Source organism: Girardinichthys multiradiatus, chromosome 20 (assembly GCF_021462225.1).
Source record: "Girardinichthys multiradiatus isolate DD_20200921_A chromosome 20, DD_fGirMul_XY1, whole genome shotgun sequence".
Taxonomy (NCBI): domain Eukaryota; kingdom Metazoa; phylum Chordata; class Actinopteri; order Cyprinodontiformes; family Goodeidae; genus Girardinichthys; species Girardinichthys multiradiatus.
In genome coordinates, this window is record NC_061812.1 from 42,583,901 (window position 1) to 42,607,443 (window position 23,543).

Sequence of the window (23,543 nt, forward strand, 5' to 3'; positions counted from 1 at the left end):
GGAGCTGGCTCCCTGGGAGAGCGGTTTGCCCCCCAGTCTTTCCCTCCCCATCCCCAGACACCTCCCTCCGCCAGCTCCATCACAATACCACTCATGGAGGGCCTTGGGGTGCGGGTGCGCCATCGGAGTTCCGCAAAGGTTTTCCATCTCTGCGGTCCCATGGAAGCCTGTGCCCCAATTTTATTGTACAACTTAGACACTCTCACTTATAACATTTTCATGACAGTCACATGTAGGGTCTTGGGGGTGGGCGCACTCAATGGCATCAGGAGGGAAGGATGTCCTAGGAGCCTAACCTCTGGTGCCTGCGCTCACCTCTAAGGATATAATTGCATGTAGACATTGAGGGTTCAGAGTGGCGGGGGGGGGGGCAGACCCTCTTCCCACCGTTTTTCTTTTTAAATGCACACTACAACAACGTGCATCAACACCACATTTGAGCTGGCGGAGGCAGGCTTGGGGTCTTTTCACACCCCCGTTCGCTATTTCCCATCTGTGGTCGGAGGTCGGGAGAGGGAATGGGTCCTCTAGTTGGGTTTGAGCTGGGGTTGGGGGTCAGGTCTTGGGGATTGTGTGGTGCTGGGCTGGCGTTTCGGCTCTCTCGGGATCGCTTGGGTTCCCTTGGATCTCGGCCCCTGGCTTTGGGCCCTGGTCTGCCGGCTGGGGAGGGGGCGCTGCGCAGGGCCCTTGCCTTGCCGTTGCGGCGTGCTGTGGGCTGGGGGAGCGAGGTGCGGCGGGGGTTCTTAGATCGGGGCTGTGTGTGGAGCTTGCGCTGTGTGGGTGTGGTTTCATTGGCTTCTCGGCCACGGAGTTCACCTTTGGGGGTGTGCCCCTGTGGGGGTAGGGATTCGTGCCGTTTCGGTTCATGGCGATGTGTTCGATATCGCTGTCCTTGTTTGGGGTGGCCCTGTGGGGAGGTTCTTGTTCTTGTTGGGGTTCACTGGGGGTGGGAGACTCATGGGGTTGAGATCAGGGCCCGTTGGGGTGTCGGGACTGCTCCGTCCTGGGGCGGCTTCGGTTGGCGGGTTGCTTTGGGCCATGTGGACCCCTCTTTTGTACACAGCCCCCTCTCCGGAGGTGGATGGGGGTTGTTGGGGACTGGGTTCGGGGCAGGGGGGCAGGACCTGGGCCGGGGTCACCCGGGTCTGGGCAGTACCGGCGCTGTCTGCCTGCCTCTGCCCCAGGAGGGAAGGGGACTACCTTCTGGGTCTGGGGGTTGGTTGCCCTGAGGGGGTACAGGCGCCTGGACCCGGGAGTATAGAGTATGCATGGGGAGTGTGAGTGAGTGTATGACGTCTTTATGTTATCCTTATGTTGGGTGTGAGTGATTTTATGTGTATGCATGAGGGTGGGAGTGGGTGTTTGTGAGTGTGTGCCTGTTTTTTTTTTTTTTGCGACAGGTTGGGTCTTGGACTGCTCCCTCTCCTGTATCAGCTTCCTCCCCGCTACACCGCCTGCTGGTGGTTGGAGTCTCTGCCCACTGGTGTACTTGTGGTTCTCGGTGTCCGCGGCCGGGTGCTTTGGTGTGGGCTGGCTCACTCCCGGTGGCTGCTTGCCGGGGCCTGGCCCCCTAGGCTCTGTCGGGCCTCTGCTTGGGGGGAGGTGTGTCCCGGGGTCTTGGGCCTTTGGGTCCATGGCTGGATCTGCTCGGGCGTGGACGGCTGCCGGCGGGGCATGTGGACTCGTCGTTGCGGCTCCCTGGGGCTTCTGCACTGTTGCGGCTGGGTGGTTCCCCTGGGACTCTTCACTGCTCTTCTCTGGGGGTGTTGCGGTAGTCCCGGTGGTGGTTCTCCTGGGGTTCTTGTGCTTTGGGGGGCCTTTAGATGTCTGTGACTCAGTTCTCCTCAGTGTCCGTCCGGGGACCGTGGGGCAGGCCTGTGGGTCCTCACACTCGCTATTGCATATTTTTGTGGAGAAACCTTGTATACAAAAGCGCGTCCACACTCATACTCACAGGTGTTAAGCTTCAGGTGTTGACAGATACACAGATGTTCTATTTTGGGCGGCACCTCTCACTAAGTACATTTTACATTCAGAATTACCATGTACTATTTTGTTAAAAAAAAAAAAACAGCTGTAGGTGTATAAGCAAGCAGGGTGTAATCTTGTATTCTCTTTATCCTTCTTTCTCTCCTCTACTCTTTCCTCCTTTTCTCCCCTTTTTCCCCATCTCTCTCTTTTTTGAGCTTCATTTTTCCTTTTCATTTCAGTCTCCGTGTCCGTAACAATTGAAATATTCCCAAAGAAGTTTATAATAAAGTTTCTTCTATAAATATCAAGCAGAGCTTTAAAGCATTAGCTGTGATGCTCTGCTTGTGAAAGTAAATCTGTTGGGCAATTTCTTGGCACTCAGACAACAATTCTGAGCGATACTCTGCCGGACAGGATACGGTAAAAAAAAAAAAAAAAAAAGAGATGGTCTTCTGCATGCCTTGGTTGTAACGAGTGGTTATTTGAGTTACTGTTGCCTTTCTATCAGCTCGAACCAGTCTGGCCATTCTCCTCTGACCACTGGCATCAAACAAGGCATTTGCGCCCAGAGAACTGCCGCTCACTGGATATTTTCTCTTTTTCGGACTATTCTCTGCAAACCCTAGAGATGGTAGTGTGTAAAAATCCCAGTAGATCAGCAGTTTCTGAAGTACTCAGACCAGCCAGTCTGGCACCAACAACCATGCCACGTTCAAAGTCACTTAAATCACCTTTCTTCCCCATTCTGATGCTCGGTTTGAACTGCAGGAGATCACCTTGACCATGTCTATATGCCTAAATGCATTGAGTTGCTGCCATGTGATTGGCCGATTAGAAATTTGCGTTAACGAGCAGCTGGACAAGTGTACCTAATAAAGTGGCCGGTGAGTGTATATTAGCAATCGTTTACATTAGATCAGTTACTGGGCTTTATACATTAACTAAGGTATTCTAAACCGAACAATTACACATTAAATGCACCAAACTAAGCAACAAATATAGCTTCACCAAACTAAGTGTACTCACCCAAAACATATGAAAATTTCTGGATGCATAAAACGATTTAACTTGCTTCCTCATTTATCACTGGCTTTTATTGTGCGATCTGCGTATGATTCTAGGAGCTCCTCTGGGCTTCACAACGGACCCGAGCGGAGTGGATGTAAATCAGAAGGGTTTCTCTCTCATAAACCTCTCAAAAGAAAGTCACAACTTACCTAATGGGAATGTTAACAACTATGTTTAAAGGATAATGGGATAATGAAAACTAAAGGCAATCATGAGTGTCTGACACATACACTTCCATGTAAAATGACCCCAACACATCTATGAAAGGTCCGATAATAAACTATAAACAGGTGCAAAACAAATTTTTCCATTCAAATCCAAATAATATGTTTGAAGGCAAGCGCACTCAAACCAGATAATATCAAATTACAACCTTTAGCATATCAGTATGGTTTCAAAAAAAGACTTAACAGAGCAGGCATAACAGCTTTCTAACAAACCAAAGTCCCTAAAGGTCAGGCTGGACCTTTACAGCATGAATGTGAGGATTAAGGTCTGTAGCGACTATTGAACCAGCATGAAACGGATCAATGGAGCATTTCAAGAACTGTGGCTCCAAACACCTATAAGGTATCTAAAAAAACTAAGGCGGCCTTGATGAAACAGGGATACTTATTCTAAAAATATTTCTAAAATATTTCTTGGTACATTTTTAAACAGCATGAGAAACAAAAACCAAAGGAACAAGAAACAAAACTGTCAGAATGCCGTTTTTAAACACATCATCGAAGAACAGACAACTAGCAGTAAATCTTATAAAAAACAATCTAACTATGAATAACTTGGAAGTGAATGAGAACAAGTCCTTACCTCTAAATTTCTTGGGTGGATTGTTGAGGTCCCCTGCATCTGGTTGTACTACACAACGGTCATCCACAAGCCTAAAGACACAGTTTCATTAGTGTTATCGTTAGTGTGAATATATAAGTTCAACAACTAAAGAGAATTCAATAAAAAATAGTTTCTAACCGTTTTTTTTTTTTTTTTTTTACCAATTTCAACAATCAAATATTATCAGCAGATTGCATTGCCAGAAAAAATGACCTCAGATATTTTACATAATATCAGCCCCACTTTAAACACCCAAGGCACAGGTCTGAAGTCCGATCCCGAAGGACCCTACACAACCGACATGCCAAAACAATTAATTGCCAAGACCCCAGAGGCCCCTTACAATAAAGTTTTCTATGCCTTCACTGGCCAGAGCTGTGTAAGAGCTAAAAATATATATCTGCCTGGTACTAGGTGGACCTCAGTTTGTTTTGTTTCAGTAGATTTACCAGCAGAGGGTGGGTAGTAGCTAGTTGCATTTACTCTGAGTAACTTTTTTGAAAAAAAAAAAGGACCTCTAGGAATAGGTTTACTGCACCGTACTTTTTACTTCTACTTGAGTAATATTCTAAAGTAATGATACTCTTGCTTGAGTAAAATTACTCTACTCTACCCATCTTGAGTAACTTCATTGAAAAAAGAACAAACACATTTTAACCAAAATGCACCAGAAACAGAGAAATGTTCCTCTGGAGAGACTTCTGGTTTGTGAGCAAGGTTAATTGTTTTAAAGATTATTTTCTATCTGCTGAGCTTGCTGTACCATTTGGAGATCAAATTAACATACAGTAAATGGTAGATATTGTCACTGGGAATACTACCCTGTTCTAAAACATATACACTACCTACTGTAAGTATAGAATTCAAAAGGTTTTTTGTTGTGAAAAACTTAGACTTGGAAATACGTATTATTTTTTAACAATTTGATTTATTTTAATTTATTTTATTTTTTATTATTCAAAGTACCAGAACTTGCACATATTTTATATTTTGTCTGTATCATTGCATCATTTGCACAAATTAAATCAGATTAAACAGTAAGTACTCAGTACTTAAGTAGCCTTTTTACCAAATACTTTTTTACTTGGATGACTACTTTTTACTTCAACTTAAGTAAAAATATATTGAAGTAGCACTACTCTTACTTGTGTACAGTTTTTGGCTACTCTACCTACTTTGGTCTACTAGCAAGATTTCATAAATATACTAGCCAGATTTTCTAAAACCTGAAAGAGAAATACAGCACATGCAAGATAAAAGCCTACTGATTTAAATAAATCAGGATTTATTTGTTTACAAAGGAAATGGGATAAGCAGTATTCTTGAGAATAGGCTAGGCTCCTGAAACATGTTACTTGTCAAGAAATAAACTAAGGCTCTGAGTTTCTGCAGATATACTTTTTGCTTTTCAACAGCATAATGTGAAATAAAATAACTATTTATCAGGCTTAGATGGATAAACCATCCTGTAAAGTAGCAATATGCATAGCATCCACTTGTCTTGCTTTTTTCCCCTCCTCTTTAAAAACAAAACAAAAAACTCAAAGCTAATTTAGTGACCACAACAAATCTCACCAGTTTTCCTGTTCCTTTTGAGAACCACAGAGATAATGCATTCTAATTGGGTGATAACCCTTTCAAATCCAATGAAGACAAACACAACTCAAAGCAATTATATTGAAAATAGCATCATGATTGTTGCACAGACCCACTGAAACTAGCAATTAAAAAACTCACTCAGAGTTCATGAGACAAATCACTATCAGTGTAAAAGTAGAGTATTTTTCTCATACACTATATAGAGATCTCTGCTCAACAAAATTCACATTTGTAAGACTCTTGTTTGCATTCTGAGTGCAGTGGCTACATCAATCAGAAAAAAAACAATTTTACATTGTTGTAAACTACATTTAGCTGAAGGATGAAAACAAGTGTGATAAATAGACAATTACAGTAATTTGACTGACTGAATTTTACTGTATGGGAACATGTAGGCCACATTCAGAATGGCTAAACTGACTTCATATACAGAGCACTGAAAAGCACTGAAAAGGTTCAACTAAATGTAGGCTAACTTTAGAATAAATGACATCAATATGAAAATCTGTCCGGATACAAATCCAGGCTACTTAATTCATGATGGTACCTGAAGAGGGCTCAAATTTACAGCTGTTTTCCTACAGTATGTCATGTAACCACCTAAAGCACCACGTTTCTGCACAGCTTTAACAAAGGGTGGCTTTCTGCCCAGTTTCTTTTACAAATAATCCCAAAAGCCTTATGGCCCTTTATGGCTTCTACTCAGGCCAGTTCCACTCCACTCAGCTTGCTTTGCAAGCGTTTCCAAGGCTGTTGCAAGCGTTTCTATTACTGCTCAGGAGCAGGTATGAGTGGTGTCTGTTACCTCATCTCAAGTCTAACACATAGCTTCTACTAAATAAAACCGTTTTTGAACAGTTGTAATACGTGTAGTTTTAGCTTAAAATACAAGAATTTAAAATTTACTGGAATACCTTGTTGTGACCCACAGCCATGGATACAACATGAAAGATGCGGTACAAACTTTTCTGGAATTTTCAAAATAAATTGCATTTAACATACTTCCAGCACAACTTAGGAACTGGGGGTAACAGCGGACTTCCCATGATGCCACTGGCCGTATAAAACCCCCTCCTTTCCAAGGAACCGATCTCCACGACGGTGATGACCGGGACAGGAGAGGCCCAGCGCGCTAATGTCTTTTTGCTGGCAAACAGACATAAACTCTTCAATTGGATCCAAGGGTGTCATAAGATCACACGATCATATGCACAAGTACGAATGAATCACTGTATGTGTATCCGGTATTCATTCATAAAAAGCAGTAAATTAAGGTACAAGCGTTTCTTGACTTTCTCTCTGAGATCTGCAGAAGCGAACTGTTTCAAGAGAGTTCCCAGCAAGCCGAGTGAAGCAGTTTCTGAAAGGAGGACAACAGGGACCGCATCACCGTGGTTACCGGTAACGTGCAGTTTTGGTCGGCTGATCTTGCATTGTGAACGGTTGCCTAAAGGTATGCTGATTATTGCCTATGTTGGTTCCAAGACTAACTTAACTTCACTTCCAGATTCTTCAAGATAATCTCAAAACATAAACACTGCATGGTAATGTTGCATCACTCTTTTGGTCATGGTTTCAACCATCTTTAATCAACTTGTTTACATTGTACATAGCCCATTAGTCTTCCTTATTCTTTAATTCTGCTTGGTAGTTTAGTTGGATTGTTTTAGCATAGTACAGAGTTTGTTGATTGAAATATGTTTGACTTTGAGTTGACTTATTTTTGTTAATAAATTCTTGTATTTTAAGAAATTGTGTGAATTCATTCCCATGTGTGTGCAGAGTTTTGCTGTTCAATAATGGCCCTGTCCCAATACTCGCACTTCCACCGTTGTGTCCCTGAATTGCCCGTTCCCATTGATGGGTGCGAGTGCGTAGTGTGTCCCAATTCTCCAGAGTGGTCCTTAGCCCCGCCCCCTTTGTGCCCTCAATCCACACTTCGGCGAAGACCGCTTAGATGCGAGAATTGTGGGTAATATACTTCGGACTTCGCCAAAGTATATTACCCACAATTCACTGCTGCAGATGACGTTCTGAGCCAAAACCAATCACAACTGTCAACGTAATCAGCCATCAAATCAGAATAATAAGAACTGCGTGAACTTTAGACAGCAAGCCGACAAATATTTTTTTACTGGTTTTCCAGGCTCAACATTGTAAGATACCACTGGATTCAGAGTGAGTCTGGGCAGTCAGTAGGCCATAACACTGATGTTACCTTTCAAACAAACAATGGCGCGAAATATTATTTGATAAAATATTAAAGTATTAATATTAAATAATATTTTCAGATTCATAGTCACAACAACCTTATGTTCAAACAACTTAATTCTATTGAGGTAAGACTGCAAATAATTTCTGCTTAAAACTCCAAAACAGTAGGTGGCAGTAATGTGCCAATATGTCAGTGAAGGAAGTCGTATGTTGCAGGCTGATTTCTCAAAGGCAACTTGAGCTTTTATGGTTACCTGGTTACCTGGATTCTTGGTTAATCCAAGAATCCAGTATTAAGAAATGCTCACAAGTGTTTTTCACTAAACAAACATGACATGAGTGAGTGATAACCAACTACAGTGGGGAAAATAAGTATTTGATACACTACCGTTCCATTGTTTGCAAGTGGTAGTTCTACCACTTGCAAACAATGGAACGGTCTGTAATTTTAGGTGCACTTTAACTGTAACTGTAAGAGGCAGAATGTAAAATAAAATCTCATTGTACTCGTACTCGTTGTCTTCCGCTTTATCCGAGACCGGGTCACGAGGGCAGTAGACACCCAGACGTCCCTCTTCCCAGACACCTCCTCCAGCTCCTCCAGGGGGAGCCCAAGGTGTTCCCAGGCCAGCCGAGAGACATAGTCCCTCCAGCAGGTCCTGGGCCGTCCCCTGGACCTCCTCCCATTGGGACGTGCCTGGAACACCTCCAGAGGAAGGCGTCCAGGAGGCATCCGGTATAGATGCCCGAGCCACCTCAACTGGCTCCTCTTGATATGGAGGAGCAGCGGCTCTACTCCGAGCCCCTCCAGGATGGCTGAGCTCCTCACCCTATCTCAAAGGGAGTGCCCGGCCACCCTACGGAGGAAGCTCATTTCAGCCTCTTGTATCCGGGATCTCATTCTTTCGGTCATGACCTAAAGTTCATGGCCATAGGTGAGGGTAGGAACGTAGACCGACCGGAAAATCGACAGCTTTGCTTTTTGGCTCAGCTCTCTCTTCACCACAACGGACCGGCACAGCGTCCCCATTACTGTGGTAGCTGCCCCAATTTGTCTGTCGATTTCCCGCTCCATTCTCCCCTCACTCGGGAACAAGACCCCGAGATACTTGAACTCCTCCACTTGAGGCAGGGGACGGCCCAGAACATGCTGGAGGCACTATGTCTCTCGGCTGGCCTGAGAACGCCTTGGGCTCTCCCCAGAGGAGCTGGAGGAGTCTGGGGAGAGGGACGTCTGGGTGTCTCTACTGAGTCTGCTGCTCCCGTGACCCGTTAGGGATGAAGTGGAAGACGACGAGTACAAATTATAAAAAAAAATTCTGAGTGTGATGTGAAGAGACTGCAGTTTACTGATCGTCCATGGCACGAGGACAAATTAGAAGGTTTTCGAAGAGTTAGTGAATGGAAAAGTTAACATAACTCAAGAGCGACGAACATTTCCAAAACAAAACCACTATGAAACAGCGTGTTTGGTTTAGAAATGTGTTGACGGTCTTTAATGACGTGTGTAGGAGGAGGAGGAGGCAGAGAGCAGCTGCCCATAATCAGATTGCCTGCATTGGGTCAAAGGGGAGGAAGACCTTGTGAAGCTCAAATATCCCACATCAGACCTAAAACTAACTTCCCCACGATTAAAAGTCTGCAGTTTTGCACTTTGAAGTCCTTGTTATTTCCTTAGCTGGGTAAAAACTTCCTCAAATTGTAACTTCTTCAGGCAAACTATGGAGCATAACCAGTCCAGACAGCTCTTGAAGCAATAGCTTCCAGCAGCCAATGAGTCAATGGAAACGCAACAGATTCCGTGCAGAGTAAAGAGAAAGTGGAGCGGAGCAGGGTGGCCTAAGTAGAGCCTGTGGAAAAGGGGCATAGGTACAAGACATAAGACAACTATTGCACTTATTAATGTTATGTTATTAATGTCAGTCTTCACAAACAGTAATAGTTAGAAATGGAATAATTGAAGTAATTGATAAATGAATAAATAATTGAAACCTAATTTAAGTGTTACTTACGCGTGCACACACATTTAGTCATATTTGTTGTGCATTTGTGCAGTATTTTATCACAATAAAAACATGCCACTGGACATAGAAAGTAAGATTTGATTATTATTTGCTAAATAATTAAGTCAAGCAAGCATGTTGTAGGAAAGTCGTTCAAATATATCAACCATAAATGTATAGAATCCCATTTGGGTAAGTGTTCAGATTGCTTATTTAGTTAAAGCCCTTTGCCCTTTCTTATGTTGAAATAATCTTCATTATTTCTCCCATTTTTTCTTGGCTGAAAGAACAAAGTTTATAAGAATTAATTCGAGAACAATGACGATTTGAGATATTTAGATTCTAATAATCTGAATGTTTTGGAGTGGCCCAGCCAAAGTCCTGAATTGAGTCTGTGGAGGAAGCTAAAGATTAAGGTGATGGCAAGGAGCCTTTCCAACTTCAAATAAATTTGGAGAGATAAAAACAAAATCAAAGATAAATTGTCAAAAGACCAGTGAAAGCGAGCAAAAAGCTGGTCAGCAATAATGGTTGCTGAAATTCCAATAAATATTTTTACAAGAATTATTGAGAGATGTATGGATCAATTCTGAAATGGCCTTTTTTATTAAAACAAAATTCATACTCAAAAATTGTTTATTTTCAAACTTTCAAGACATGTGTGTCTCAGTTTACAGATGAGTGCATCTGTAAACTAAGACACTGTAAACTGTGTTTCAGTCTCAGTTTCTATCAGAAAATAACCTCTTAGTTGAATGAAAAGAATTTTAGGTACACAACAACTGAGACAGACATAGTGGTGGCTCAAACCAGCAACCCACCGGTTAAAAGACAACCCCCCCATCTCCACGGTGTCATTTAATGGAGACAATTTTGTTCTTTGAGCATTTTGAATGCTTAGTGTGTAAGACACATTCCTATCTTACAAGTTCTGCAGACTGGCAAATCCACAACAATTACATGCATACCTACCCAGGACCTATCTAGCAGGCCTACCCAGACAAACACTGACCCACTACCAAACCAATCAGGCTGAACAATGTCTAAGGTTCACTGCAGCTTCTCCAAAACGTTTCACATCTTCCACATGAGCTCAGAGTTAACCTGCTCTCATCTGTAAAAAGAGAAGGGCACCAGTTCTGAACTAAATCTGAACTTCTATGGCAAATACCAGTCCATCTTCATGGTGCTGGGCAGTGAGCACAGGGCCTACTAAAGAAAGTGGGCCATCAGGACATCCTCATGTAGTCTGTTTTTAATGGCTTGATCAGAAACATTCACGCCAGTGACCAGCTGGAAGTCAATTTGTAGGGCAGTTCTCATCCTATTTGTTCTTGCTCAAAGGAGCAGATACCAGTCCGGCTGTTGGGATAACGACCTCAAATGGCCCTGGCCAGCTCTCCTAGAGTAACCGTCTGTCTCCTGGAATCTCCTCCATGTTCTTGAAGCTATGCTGGGAGACACAGCAAAACTTCAGGCAATGGCATGTATTTAGCCATCCTGGTGAAGTTGGACTGCCTGTGCAACCCCTCTAGTGACCAGGTATCATCTCATGCTACTGGTAGTGATACTCACCCTGGTCAAATGCAAAACAACTAAAAGGTTATCGAAAAAAAAGTGAGGAAAAAAACATCTGTGGCTTTCACTTGCAAAACAGTCCTGTTTTGTGGGTCATGTGTTGCCCTTTAGTGCACCTGTTATTAATTTCATTAACACCAAAACAGCTGACACTGATTAACAACCTCCTCTACTACTTTACCGACCAGGTCAATGTTCCAGAGGTTTAACTGACTTGATATTTTATTCTGATTTTAAAAAGTGTTCCTTTAATTTTTTTGAGCAGTGTATTATGTAACCCTTCTGAACTATTTAGTCAAGCCAACAAGATTAAGTATACGCCAAAAGCATACTTATTTCCTATTGACAATAAAGTTCTGAAACATTAGTTAATGGCAGTAAAACTATTTCAGCAAGTCTATTCTGATTTATAACCTGCTCTTTTTGGTTCAAAATTACTGTTTCTTGGGAACAGTGTCATGACGTTTTTGCAGTACCACCAACTAACCACTGCCTCCCCTTGTGCCTATTTTCTGAACAAGGATATCAAATAGGGTTGTTCTGATCCAATTACAAATATCAAGTTGGCATCAAGGCAAAACAGACAGGGAGAATCACTGACAAAACTACTGTCTGTTGTTGATGTACTGTGGTTTTATCTCAGCCACATCCACAATGAGCAGTGTGCCTGCATTTTGAATAGTCGATTTTTCAACAATCAGCCTATGAATGTGAGCACAACTTCCAAAGTTGTATTACAAAATGTTTTTGATTATTTTGTTGTTGATCAAGTGGATCTGGATTTTCCCTAACAACAATTTTATTTTGCACAATAAAAAGAAACTGCAACGCCTGCTACAGCTTCTTGTCTTACTGTGTCATGTGTCCCACTCAGCACAGTGCTCTGATCAGTGCACTTAAGAAAGTGAAGCAGTTAGCAGAGCGGGGAGTAGCTGAAACACTAGTCATTCAATTTTCGAACATTTCAGAGACAACTTTATAATGGCACACAAACAAACAGGCTTTGTAGAGCCACGATTAAACAGAACTGCATTAAAATAGATATGAATCTAAGTAATCATGTAGAAAATGAGTGTAAGCATACAAGCATTAGTCTAGAACTTTAGCAAATTATTAAACTACTGCTAATATAGGATAAAAACATATCAGGAGCTAGAGCTGAGTTTACTGAAGATTGGGGTTTGTGTGTTGGCTCAAAATGGTCTTGAAATTTTGCTTTAGTATTTCAAGGTAATGTTCTTTCCTTAAAATGCCATCTGATGTTTGAACAGTACTAGTCCAAAATGCAGCAAAATACCCAAATAGTATGATGCTGCCACTCCCATTACTGCAGTCAGGATAGTGCTGTCCTGCTCATAAGCTCCCTCTTTTTCCATTACAATGTAATGACAATCATTATGGCCAAACAATTTTAGCACACCACAAGACTTGCAAAGGATTCTTCCTCTCCGAGATGCCTTTAAGCTCATGTCAGTACAGGACTTGTGTCACTGTTGATACTGACACTATTTTACAAGCTTTATTTTAATTATTTATTTATTTATTTATTTAAATTGTACCCAAGGATGAATCAAAACTGTGGGACAATTCTTTTCCTGATATGTTGCCTGATGTCTATTGATTATTTGACTGGGAAGAACTGCCTCCCTGATCTCAACCCAAGCAGTGTTTTGTTTTTGAACCTCTGTGTGAGGCAAAGAATGTCCTTAACCAACTCCATGTTCAAGCACAATGTGGTTCAATAAGTGTGCTTGGTACCAGGGCACCTTGGGCCAAAGGTTAACGATCGATTTTGTAATCAATCATCAAATGCGAAGCTGGACTAAGGATATTGTCAGGTGGTGAAAGGAGCACTTCGAGTATCTCCTCGATCTATTCACCAGGTCCTCCATGGAGAAGGTTGAGCCTGAAGACTCTGGCAGTGGTCAAGGAGGTAGTAAAAACTTGTGGCAGGGCACTAAGTGTGGAAAGGAGTCAGCCTCAGATGCAAAGGCTCTGGACATTGTGGGGCTGTAGTGTTTGCAATGTCTGATGGAGGACTGGGACAATACCCTTGGTGTGGCAAACTTGGGTTGTGGCTGCAGACAGTCTGTTCTAACAACAGATGGATCATATTTCTCAGCCTCCCTGGGAAAGCTTAATCTGGGGGGTTGGAGAAGAGGCTCTAAGTGATTATTGAACCTCAGATCCAGGAGGAACAATGCAGCTTTCATTCTGGTCGTTGAACAATGGACCAGATCTTAGCCCTATCTGATATACTAAGGGGGTCATGGGATTATGCTTCTTTGGTCTACATGAATTTTTGTGGATCGGACGATCCACTAAAATGCATTTCACTGGTCCGTCTACTTTCAGATCCTCACCTATATTAATGACATTATGAATCATGACCAAAATAATGAGATCCTGGATACAAGTGGCCAAAACGAGTTTCTCCGTCGGGTGGCCGTACCTAGCCTTAAAGATAAGGTGAGGAGCTCCATCATTCAGGGGGAGCTTGAAGTATAGGTGCTGCTTTTCTGCGTTAAAATTAGTTAGTTAAAGTGGTTCAGGAATCTCATCAGTATGCCCCCTGGGAAGACCTTACTTTCACAGGCATAAGGTACTACCCTGAGGTAGGTCTTTCCAGATTTCCCTGGGATTGCTAAAAGGGTGGGGTTGTGTGCAGCAATTGCATTGCGCCACTAGCTTTGGTGGCGTAGGTGGGTTCACAAATTTAGTTTTTTTATACCAATAATTTGTCACAAAAAGTAGTTTTAAGATTTTTTTTAAGCCAAAAAGTAGACATCAAAACTTTATTTGTGCAGTCAGTTCATCAAGATTATGAGCCTTTTTTGAAAAGTACTTTCTGAGTTTTTTATTCTAACAGACTTAAAAAGGTTTGGTCTTATTTAATGTCAGACAATGAGAAGAAAAAAAAACGTCTTCTTATTCAGGGTATGTAAAGTTTTGGTTTCAACAGTACAAAGCAATATGCCTATTATTAAATTACATTTTAACATAACTTACATGTAACATAATAATCATTATTTTGGAAACCTAATGTCAATTTCATACAAGTTAGTAGGTAAACATGAATTAAAAACCCTTTAAGGATACTTTGACTGCTGATCTTTTTGAAAGACATAACTACACTGTAGAGTACCACCACAATAATATTTTAAGTTTTCAGGTTAATCAAATCCATTGTGTGTGATCACAATAATGCAATAATTGGCCATGGTCCAAAAAGAACAGGTGTTTTACGACTTCCTGTTATCCAGTGTCAAGGAGAAGGTGGTTTTTCCTTTCTGCATATAACTTCAGCTGCCAGGGGTGGACCAGGTGGATGCAGGTGGATGCAGGTGTCTGTCAGGGGTCACTTTCAAAATGCTAACTGCACATGCAAAATTGAATACAAAACAATGCTGCTATTTTTAGGTGCACCCTCCATGTTTTCTTATAAACAAGAGCGCACATAGCAGCGGCGGGTGATTACAGGCATGAGACTAGAGGATGGAAATTTGACAAATGATCGCTCTCATGTCAGTAGTCATCAAAGCTGTGAATGTATTTGTTGCTATGGTGGGTGACAAAAAGTTCTAACTGTGAAAGAGCATGGCTTGAAACTTTGCATACAAGATGGCCTGGTGCAACCACTGGTGAATGACAAATACATTTGTTACACAGCAAGAGGAGGAAGGCTGCATGTCTTTCTTTTCTTTAAGAAGGTGAGAGAGGACATGATAATATAGATACTGAGTACATTTTCAACATGAGGCAAAAAACTTTGTTGAATAAAATGTGGACAAGAAGTACAAGAGACACTGGAGATATTAGTAATCACACTCTCCTCTTCTTCCTCCTTATTGGTACCTCTGACTAGTAATTACATGGCAGAGTTTGTTCTATTTTCACATAATGAGATGCACTTTTAACTCTGCGCCTACAATTAAGGAGGAAGGGAGATACCAACTACTTACCTAAGTGCCGTTAAGATACAGAGAAATTTAAGACATGCACAAAGGACAAAAAGGAACACAACAGCTAGGCAATCTTAGAGCTCAAATGAGAAAAAATATAATTATTACAAACAAGAATTTTAACACAAATTTCAAGGTTAGACATTTTATTGCCATCAGTGCAGTTGATAACATTTTAATAATCCTCCGAAATTGTTCAATTAAAGCTGTAAAAACTAAACGGAAACAAGTTGGAAGCTTCAGAGTGACTTATTATATGTATAATATGTTAATTGTAATTAAATTAAATCCTGCAGCCAAACTATAACAAAATACTTTGAGTTGATCATTTTTCTAGTACTTTATTTTCAGTGATTACAACCCCCATTGAAAGATATTGGATGGATACATTTTGCAGTCTATTTTATATAGTTGGAGTCTATTATTTGGTCAACAGAAGGTGTCTTTAACCAAAAAGAGACATTAAATTGCTACCAAAACATAATTTGGAAAAACTTGTTTTGCTCAACATCCACCCAGGTTGTACCCTTAACCCAGGTCACTGTGGTTACTCTACCTTGGACAGTACTAATACTAAGCTATTTGCCAGTTCTGAATTACACTGCTTAAGGTTTCTTCTCTGGAGAAATCCTTACAGGAACTTTGTAAGGCAAGTGAAAAGTGGAGGTAGTGATATCTAAATAAAAGCTCTTACCCCAAAGTGCTAATAAATCCACTGGTGGAGCCTTCTGCATACAGAGAGCAAATGTCCCCTATATGGAGGAAGCTAGACATTTTGTCCGACATGATTTCTCTGTTTAAGTCACCTACAAAAAAAAAAAAAATTACATCAGAAATTTCAAAAGCATAATGACATGTAAGAAAAAAAGATTGAAATCACAAATTTTTAAACCATCACAGATTATTCATTTCATTTTACCTTGAAATGACAACAAGTAATAATAATGACCCATTGACACCACTCAATTGGGTAGAACATACACTGGCCAGTGTTCCCTTGATTGAATGAAAAATAACTGGGTTTCTTCCCATGTACATTAAATGCATTAAAGCCTAGAGTTCCACTTTTTTGTAAGCACATCAACAAATAGCACGTTTAATGAAACTCAGGAACAGTTTAGAGACATTTGCTTTGATACTTCTCTTTCATTTCTGATTGAATTTAAAACTACTGCCTCTATTAAAAAAAAAGCTTTCAGCACTTTTTGTATTGTATGGTTGATTTTTGTTATATTTAGTTTTTGAGTTAAAACAAAGACTACATTGATGATTTTGCATGTTTTATCATTTAAAAAAAATGGAAATTGAGGAATCAGTCATCAAGGAAAACCCAAAATCGGTATCAGTCACTAAAAGCCTGATTTAGATTAAGATCATGCAAACAGTAGCGGTTTAACAGAAAGATTTTTTTTGCTATTTTGTTTTCCGTAATATACTATGACATTCACTATATTCAAAACAGTGGACAGGTAAAAGAAATAGGAGTAAAAATATTTTATGTCCAGTTGTTTTTATTGAAACTCTAAACTAGATTTGTTTAGCTAAACGAGCTATCTGCCAAATATTAAAAACAGGCACTGGACAATGTTCACATAGACAATGTAAGAAAAATTATAGTAAAAAAAAAAAGAGGGAAAAAAAGAAGTATGATACAGGCTTCATTAAAAAAACCCAGGCTCAAACAAAGTAAACCGCTCATTCTGGCTTGACACTTACTAAAAGTGGCTTTAAGGGTTAGAAATTAGTCAATAAAGAGTATGGGTGGGAAAGAGTGAACTACTTTCTGAGAGCATTGTGCTATTATCTGCATATAAACCAATTCATCTTAAATTTGGGTCACCACTCTGTTTGTTTACAGGCTGAGTCCAAACCCAGCAGTTATGCAGGTAAAGAGAGCTTCTTCATTTAAACAGTGCTGTTTGATAAAGAATAACACAGTTCAAATTAAAAATAATTTACAGCTTAGTGTTACTGAATATCTAAGACATGTTATACAATATGACCAATATATATACTGAAAGGAAATTTAAAAAAAATGTAAACAGTTAACTAGAACTACATGTGTGAAGCTAAATGTCATAATTACCCATACCCCGAGGGCCCACTGAACTTCCTGCACATATAGAAACTTTGTATTCTTTTATGTACAAAATTACGTAAACATGTGAGCACTGAAACGCCCCGGACCACCGTTAAACTGAGGACTAGAGTGTCCAGGTAAGTACAAGCAACCACAGTGCATTTTCTCTCTGCTAATTTTGTTTCATTTCAGCGCGCGAGCTGCAGCCAACGACAGAAACAAATGAGCGCGTGGGCTACTTCCTCGACAGGGATGCTGTCATCTCTGTTGGAAAAAAAAAAATGAACAATGCGCGAGCTGGAAAACTACAAACAGAGATGGAGTTTTTACCTGGAAGGAATGAGAGAAGGCGTCAGAGGACAGCGGGTGAAAGAAACGCGAGAAGAAGTAGGTCAGAACGGGATAATTTCCACAGCACTATCCTCGGTTAAGTCCATGGCAGTGAAACTCCAGGTAGGTAAGAGTCGCATGAGCGGCGTTATATCTGACAGCTCAATGCGTCCTCGGCAACAATCCTCTTCTCACCTCCTCCACATGTCACAACGGGAACGCCCATTCGGTTACTATTTATATTCGGCAGAGCTTGCTGGGTAGTGTAGTTCGTTAGATCCTACGCTTCATTTTACACAAAATATTTTTGAATTAGAAAAATACATTGGTGTGCTTACATTTATGAAATAAACTTTTATGGGGTTTTTTTCAACTCAGGGAAATTATTTAAAGGTTTACATGTACACTGATTAGTTTTTTTTTTTGTTTGTTTGTTTTTTGTTTTTACTGATGGCTTTTGTTGGAAGAGTTTGTTTCTCTTTTGTGTTAGGGACACCATGGGAAGTTCAGGTTTTGAGTAGGAACGGGGGGGTGTTGACGGAGGGCATATTTGTGCAAAACCAGCCACTGACTACTTGTGATGAAGAGGATCCACCATCGTCTAATACAATGCCCGTAGAACTATTATTGCACAATTTCTCTACTATGTCCAGAGTACAAGGCTCTCTCTTCTCTTCAGCACACCCCACAGGTTTTCTATAGGATTTACAGGTCCTTCTCAAAATATTAGCATATTGTGATAAAGTTCATTATTTTCCATAATGTCATGATGAAAATTTAACATTCATATATTTTAGATTCATTGCACACTAACTGAAATATTTCAGGTCTTTTTTTGTCTTAATACGGATGATTTTGGCATACAGCTCATGAAAACCCAAAATTCCTATCTCACAAAATTAGCATATTTCATCCGACCAATAAAAGAAAAGTGTTTTTAATACAAAAAACATCCACCTTCAAATAATCATGTACAGTTATGCACTCAATACTTGGTCGGGAATCCTTTGGCAGAAATGACTGCTTCAATGCGGCGTGGCATGGAGGCAATCAGCCTGTGGCACTGCTGAGGTCTTATGGAGGCCCAGGATGCTTCGATAGCGGCCTTTAGCTCATCCAGAGTGTTGGGTCTTGAGTCTCTCAACGTTCTCTTCACAATATCCCACAGATTCTCTATGGGGTTCAGGTCAGGAGAGTTGGCAGGCCAATTGAGCACAGTGATACCATGGTCAGTAAACCATTTACCAGTGGTTTTGGCACTGTGAGCAGGTGCCAGGTCGTGCTGAAAAATGAAATCTTCATCTCCATAAAGCTTTTCAGCAGATGGAAGCATGAAGTGCTCCAAAATCTCCTGATAGCTAGCTGCATTGACCCTGCCCTTGATAAAACACAGTGGACCAACACCAGCAGCTGACACGGCACCCCAGACCATCACTGACTGTGGGTACTTGACACTGGACTTCTGGCATTTTGGCATTTCCTTCTCCGCAGTCTTCCTCCAGACTCTGGCACCTTGATTTCCGAATGACATGCAGAATTTGCTTTCATCTGAAAAAAGTACTTTGGACCACTGAGCAACAGTCCAGTGCTGCTTCTCTGTAGCCCAGGTCTGGGGAATGCGGCACCTGTAGCCCATTTCCTGCACACGCCTGTGCACGCTGGCTCTGGATGTTTCTACTCCAGACTCAGTCCACTGCTTCCGCAGGTCCCCCAAGGTCTGGAATCGGCCCTTCTCCACAATCTTCCTCAGGGTCCGGTCACCTCTTCTCGTTGTGCAGCGTTTTCTGCCTCACTTTTTCCTTCCCACAGACTTCCCACTGAGGTGCCTTGATACAGCACTCTGGGAACAGCCTATTCGTTCAGAAATTTCTTTCTGTGTCTTACCCTCTTGCTTGAGGGTGTCAATAGTGGCCTTCTGGACAGCAGTCAGGTCAGCAGTCTTACCCATGATTGGGGTTTTGAGTGATGAACCAGGATGGGAGTTTTAAAGGCCTCAGGAATCTTTTGCAGGTGTTTAGAGTTAACTCGTTGATTCAGATGATTAGGTTCATAGCTCGTTTAGAGACCCTTTTAATGATATGATAATTTTGTGAGATAGGAATTTTGGGTTTTCATGAGCTGTATGCCAAAATCATCCGTATTAAAACAATAAAAGACCTGAAATATTTCAGTTAGTGTGCAATGAATCTAAAATATATGAATGTTAAATTTTCATCATGACATTATGGAAAATAATGAACTTTATCACAATATGCTAATATTTTGAGAAGGACCTGTATTTCTGAAGACAGATTGTCATTGGAAGAAGGCTGGTTTTGTGTTTGGTGAATGATTTTTGTGTTCATGTGATCATATATTTCGGACCATGTTCTGTTGAAACACCCAATGATGACCCATTTTTAGTTTACAGGTAGAGTCCACCAGATTTTTATTTAAAATAGCCAGATATTTTAAATGGTTCATGATGCCATGCACATTGTTAAGCAAGCTTAACGACGGTCATGAGGTGCTTTTCCACATATTTATCCTCAGTTTTGTCAAAGCCAAGTTGAATGCTTGTTACCCAAAAGGTTAGTCTTAGTCTGATCTGACTGCAGAACATTATTCCAGTTAAAGCTCCAACAGATTTTAACTAAATCCACAACATTGGTAATTGTGGGACAGAAAGGGCTTTTTTTCGTGGCATTATGACATAACAACCATTGGACATTTTCTACAGGCCAACTGGTTATTATGTTAACTTGATGAGCCTAAGATGACAGATTTGCATATTTTTTGCACCAACACACTTTCTAGAAACTCTAATGAGCTTAAAAATTTTTAATATAAAATAAATAACAGAAGTATGTTAGAGTTAGAAGTATTTTAAATGCATTGTTAGGGGTATGGCTACATGGTGGTGCTGTTGTGGGTTCAAAATCCATTCTCAGGGCGCTTTGGTTTCCTCTCACTCTCCAAAAACATGACTTTTAGGCAAACTGAGAACTCCTAATTGCCCTTAGGTATGATGGTGTGCCTGCAAGGTTATTTTTACCCTATGACTGACTGGCAGCCTATCCAGAGTGTACTCCGCCACTCGCCCAATGACCACTCAAGATATGCGCCGGTCCACCCATGACCCATTTCAGGATAATAGACAATGCAATGGGTGGATGTTAGGAGTACAAATAATTGTGCCATTAGTGATTTTGCTAATAACATTTAGTTCTTGGCATATTTCTTTTTGTTCCACTAAACAAATGTACTTGAATTAAAGGTTGGATTTTTCAAATTGCTTTTTCTGATGTAGAGATAATGCTGCTGCAATAGCATATGCATGTTGTTTTTGTGTATCTTTACCAGTTGAGCCAGCAAACATGGAAGGCACAGTATATATCTGTCTGAAATACCTCCTAATCATAAATGGATGGATGTCATATGTTGAGGACATTATATCATGTATGTAATGTCAGGACCAGAAGCACACTGTCTCACAAATAGGGACTCATGCTGTGCATGTGAAAGGACACAAGATGAAGACAACAATTGTGTGAGGATCATTCCTGTCAGAAACACTGACTCAGCCACTGGCAGTCAGATTAATGGACTTCTGAATCAGTTAGGTTAACCTGCCTTCAGACACATTTCATTAATAAGTCAACATGTTAAATGATACAATCAATGATTTTAAAGACATTTATTTGCTATTAAATCACAGAAACCATCCAGCCAAAGTCATGTCACATTTAGTTAGAGGAACTGGAAAATACTTGTGTATGTACTGAAACTTTCAGTAGCACACTAAGATACTGTATGTGCAAATACCAAGACATATAAACAGAAAAATAGCATAAAAGCTTTATCACCCATAATCATCCATGATTACAATATGAATGAAACACAGAGTGGCACATGGAAAGAAAGAAGCACTTTCCTCCTTCAAATAGGTCCAGTTGCATTCATTTAACCCACTAATTAGCTCTTAATCTGGTTTCATAGCTCCAGGATCCTGAGAGATAGTTGGAATGGAGTAATTGAGAAATAATAAGTAACCATTATCATAAAAGGAGGTGTCCTATTTCTACATTCAACATGCACTTTTTTACTATGCACACTCTTTGAGATGGTAATAACAGCGTTTTGCCATGTTGCATAGTGTTCCAGTTCAAAACAACCTAGAACAAGGGACACTGTGTTTTACAGGTATCCTGGTGCAGACATAAAACACAGGGCCAGAATGTACCAGCAGAAAAAAAACAATAAATATGCATGTAGCAACATTGTTAGAGTTGTCAAACACTCTGTTTCCTTTAGTCAGGTAATCAGTCATCAGTATGGCGGTGCAGAGGTTAGCATTGATGTCTCACTGCAATATAGTCTCTGGTTAAATCTCAGCTTTTGGGGGTTATCCAATAAGGGTTTGTGGTACTTACACAGTTTTTAACTGACAGTCCAGGCAAAAAGACCATTGATCAGAGGAACAGCAAATAGGCCCATGATAACTCTGAAAGAGCTGCAGAGATCCACAACTTGGGTGGGAAAATCTGTCAACAGGACAGCTATTGGTTTTGCACTCCACCACTGGCCATTTTCGAGGAATGGAAAAAATAAAGCCATTGTTGAAAGAACACCAAAGAGGGTACTATTTAAAGTTTGCCACAAGCTGTATAAGGGATCCAGCAAACATGTGGAAGAAAGTGCTCTGGTCAAATGAGAACAAAATTGGACATAGAATGCACAATGCTATGAGTATAAAAAAATGTAAAAAGACTAGCTCTGCATATCACCCTGAACACACTATCCCCATAGTGCAACATATTGGTGGCAGCATTATTCTTTGGGGATGCTTGATTTTAGCAGGGACAGGAAAACCACTCAGAGCTGCCTAGAAGTGCAAGTGGATCACAGCCTCTGGTTAAATTTCCAGCTTTCCATAGTTTTCCAGTGTTTTCTTGTTCTCGGGGTACTCTTGTACAAAAACATGTTCGGTTAAATTTAAATGTGATCAAAGGACTGAGTGTGTCTGTCTTGGCCCTGAGAGTGGTTGGTGGCCTGTCCAGTGTATACGCTGCTTCATGTTCACTGACATCTGGGATAGACTCCAGAACCTTTCTCCAGGTCTGAAAAAGAAAAAGCAAATGGACTGATGGATGCATCTGTAGAGGATATCTAAATCACATTGAACACAGCTTATGTAAAACCAGACCATGCCCCTCCCTTTGTTGAAAGAAGGCTGGATAATGGATGCTTTGTTTCTGCACATCAACACCTGTCGGTCTAAATGTGATGTGTAATGTTATGATATCATGCAAAGCTTTTTATCTCCAGACTTCAGTTACAACTGATATTAAGTGAAGTTGAACACAGATCATTTAGCACTCAGTTGTCATGGATACACTGCTCAGACGATAGGCCTCCACACAGAAAAAAAGAGGATTAAAACTGGACAATACTGCTGCCACGTTTGATAAAAGCAACAGTTTGGATGTGAAAATTGTTTGATTTGTGTTTTGTTTAGGAACATGTTGTGGTTTTTATTCTCACGGTGTGTTGATCAGGCTTTTATTCCAGTGTCCCGCCGTAACCTTAAATGCTTATCCGCTGCTGTTTTCCCACACGGAGCACGAGTACAAGAGAAGCAGCGCCTCAGATAAAGCGGAGATGAGTGTGAAAACAGATTGATTTCCTATATAATGCAAGGAGTTGTGAACATGAGCACAAACATAGTGGGAGGTAGCAGTGATGTGTCCCGAGTGGTTGTCTGACATAAAACTGACATGGAAAAAGCAAACGGCCAAACAACATCTCATCTGAATGTTCGGAGAACAGTGGGAGACATTGGGATGACACAATGCTGTAACCATCTGTGTAGGAGAACAGACCAAGAGTCATCCTTGTGCATGGTTTAGAGCTAGCAGACCAAGGCCC

The 23,543-nt window shown here is 40.9% G+C and overlaps 1 protein-coding gene across 5 annotated transcripts in view; it reads right to left on the reverse strand.

The window, feature by feature from the left end:
• Positions 1-17,827, reverse strand: part of itpr1b (inositol 1,4,5-trisphosphate receptor, type 1b) — a 155,479-nt gene extending 137,652 nt beyond the window's left edge. For all 5 annotated transcript variants that reach the window (XM_047347351.1, XM_047347350.1, XM_047347348.1 and 2 more), the window contains exons 1-3: positions 17,637-17,827; positions 15,921-16,032; positions 3,850-3,920 (exon numbers count right to left, since the gene is read on the reverse strand). In XM_047347351.1, coding sequence (XP_047203307.1) covers positions 3,850-3,920; positions 15,921-16,012 — 163 coding nt within the window. In that variant the 5' untranslated portion in view covers positions 16,013-16,032; positions 17,637-17,827. The remainder of the gene's footprint in view (positions 1-3,849; positions 3,921-15,920; positions 16,033-17,636) is intronic.
• Positions 17,828-23,543: the final 5,716 nt, after the last annotated feature.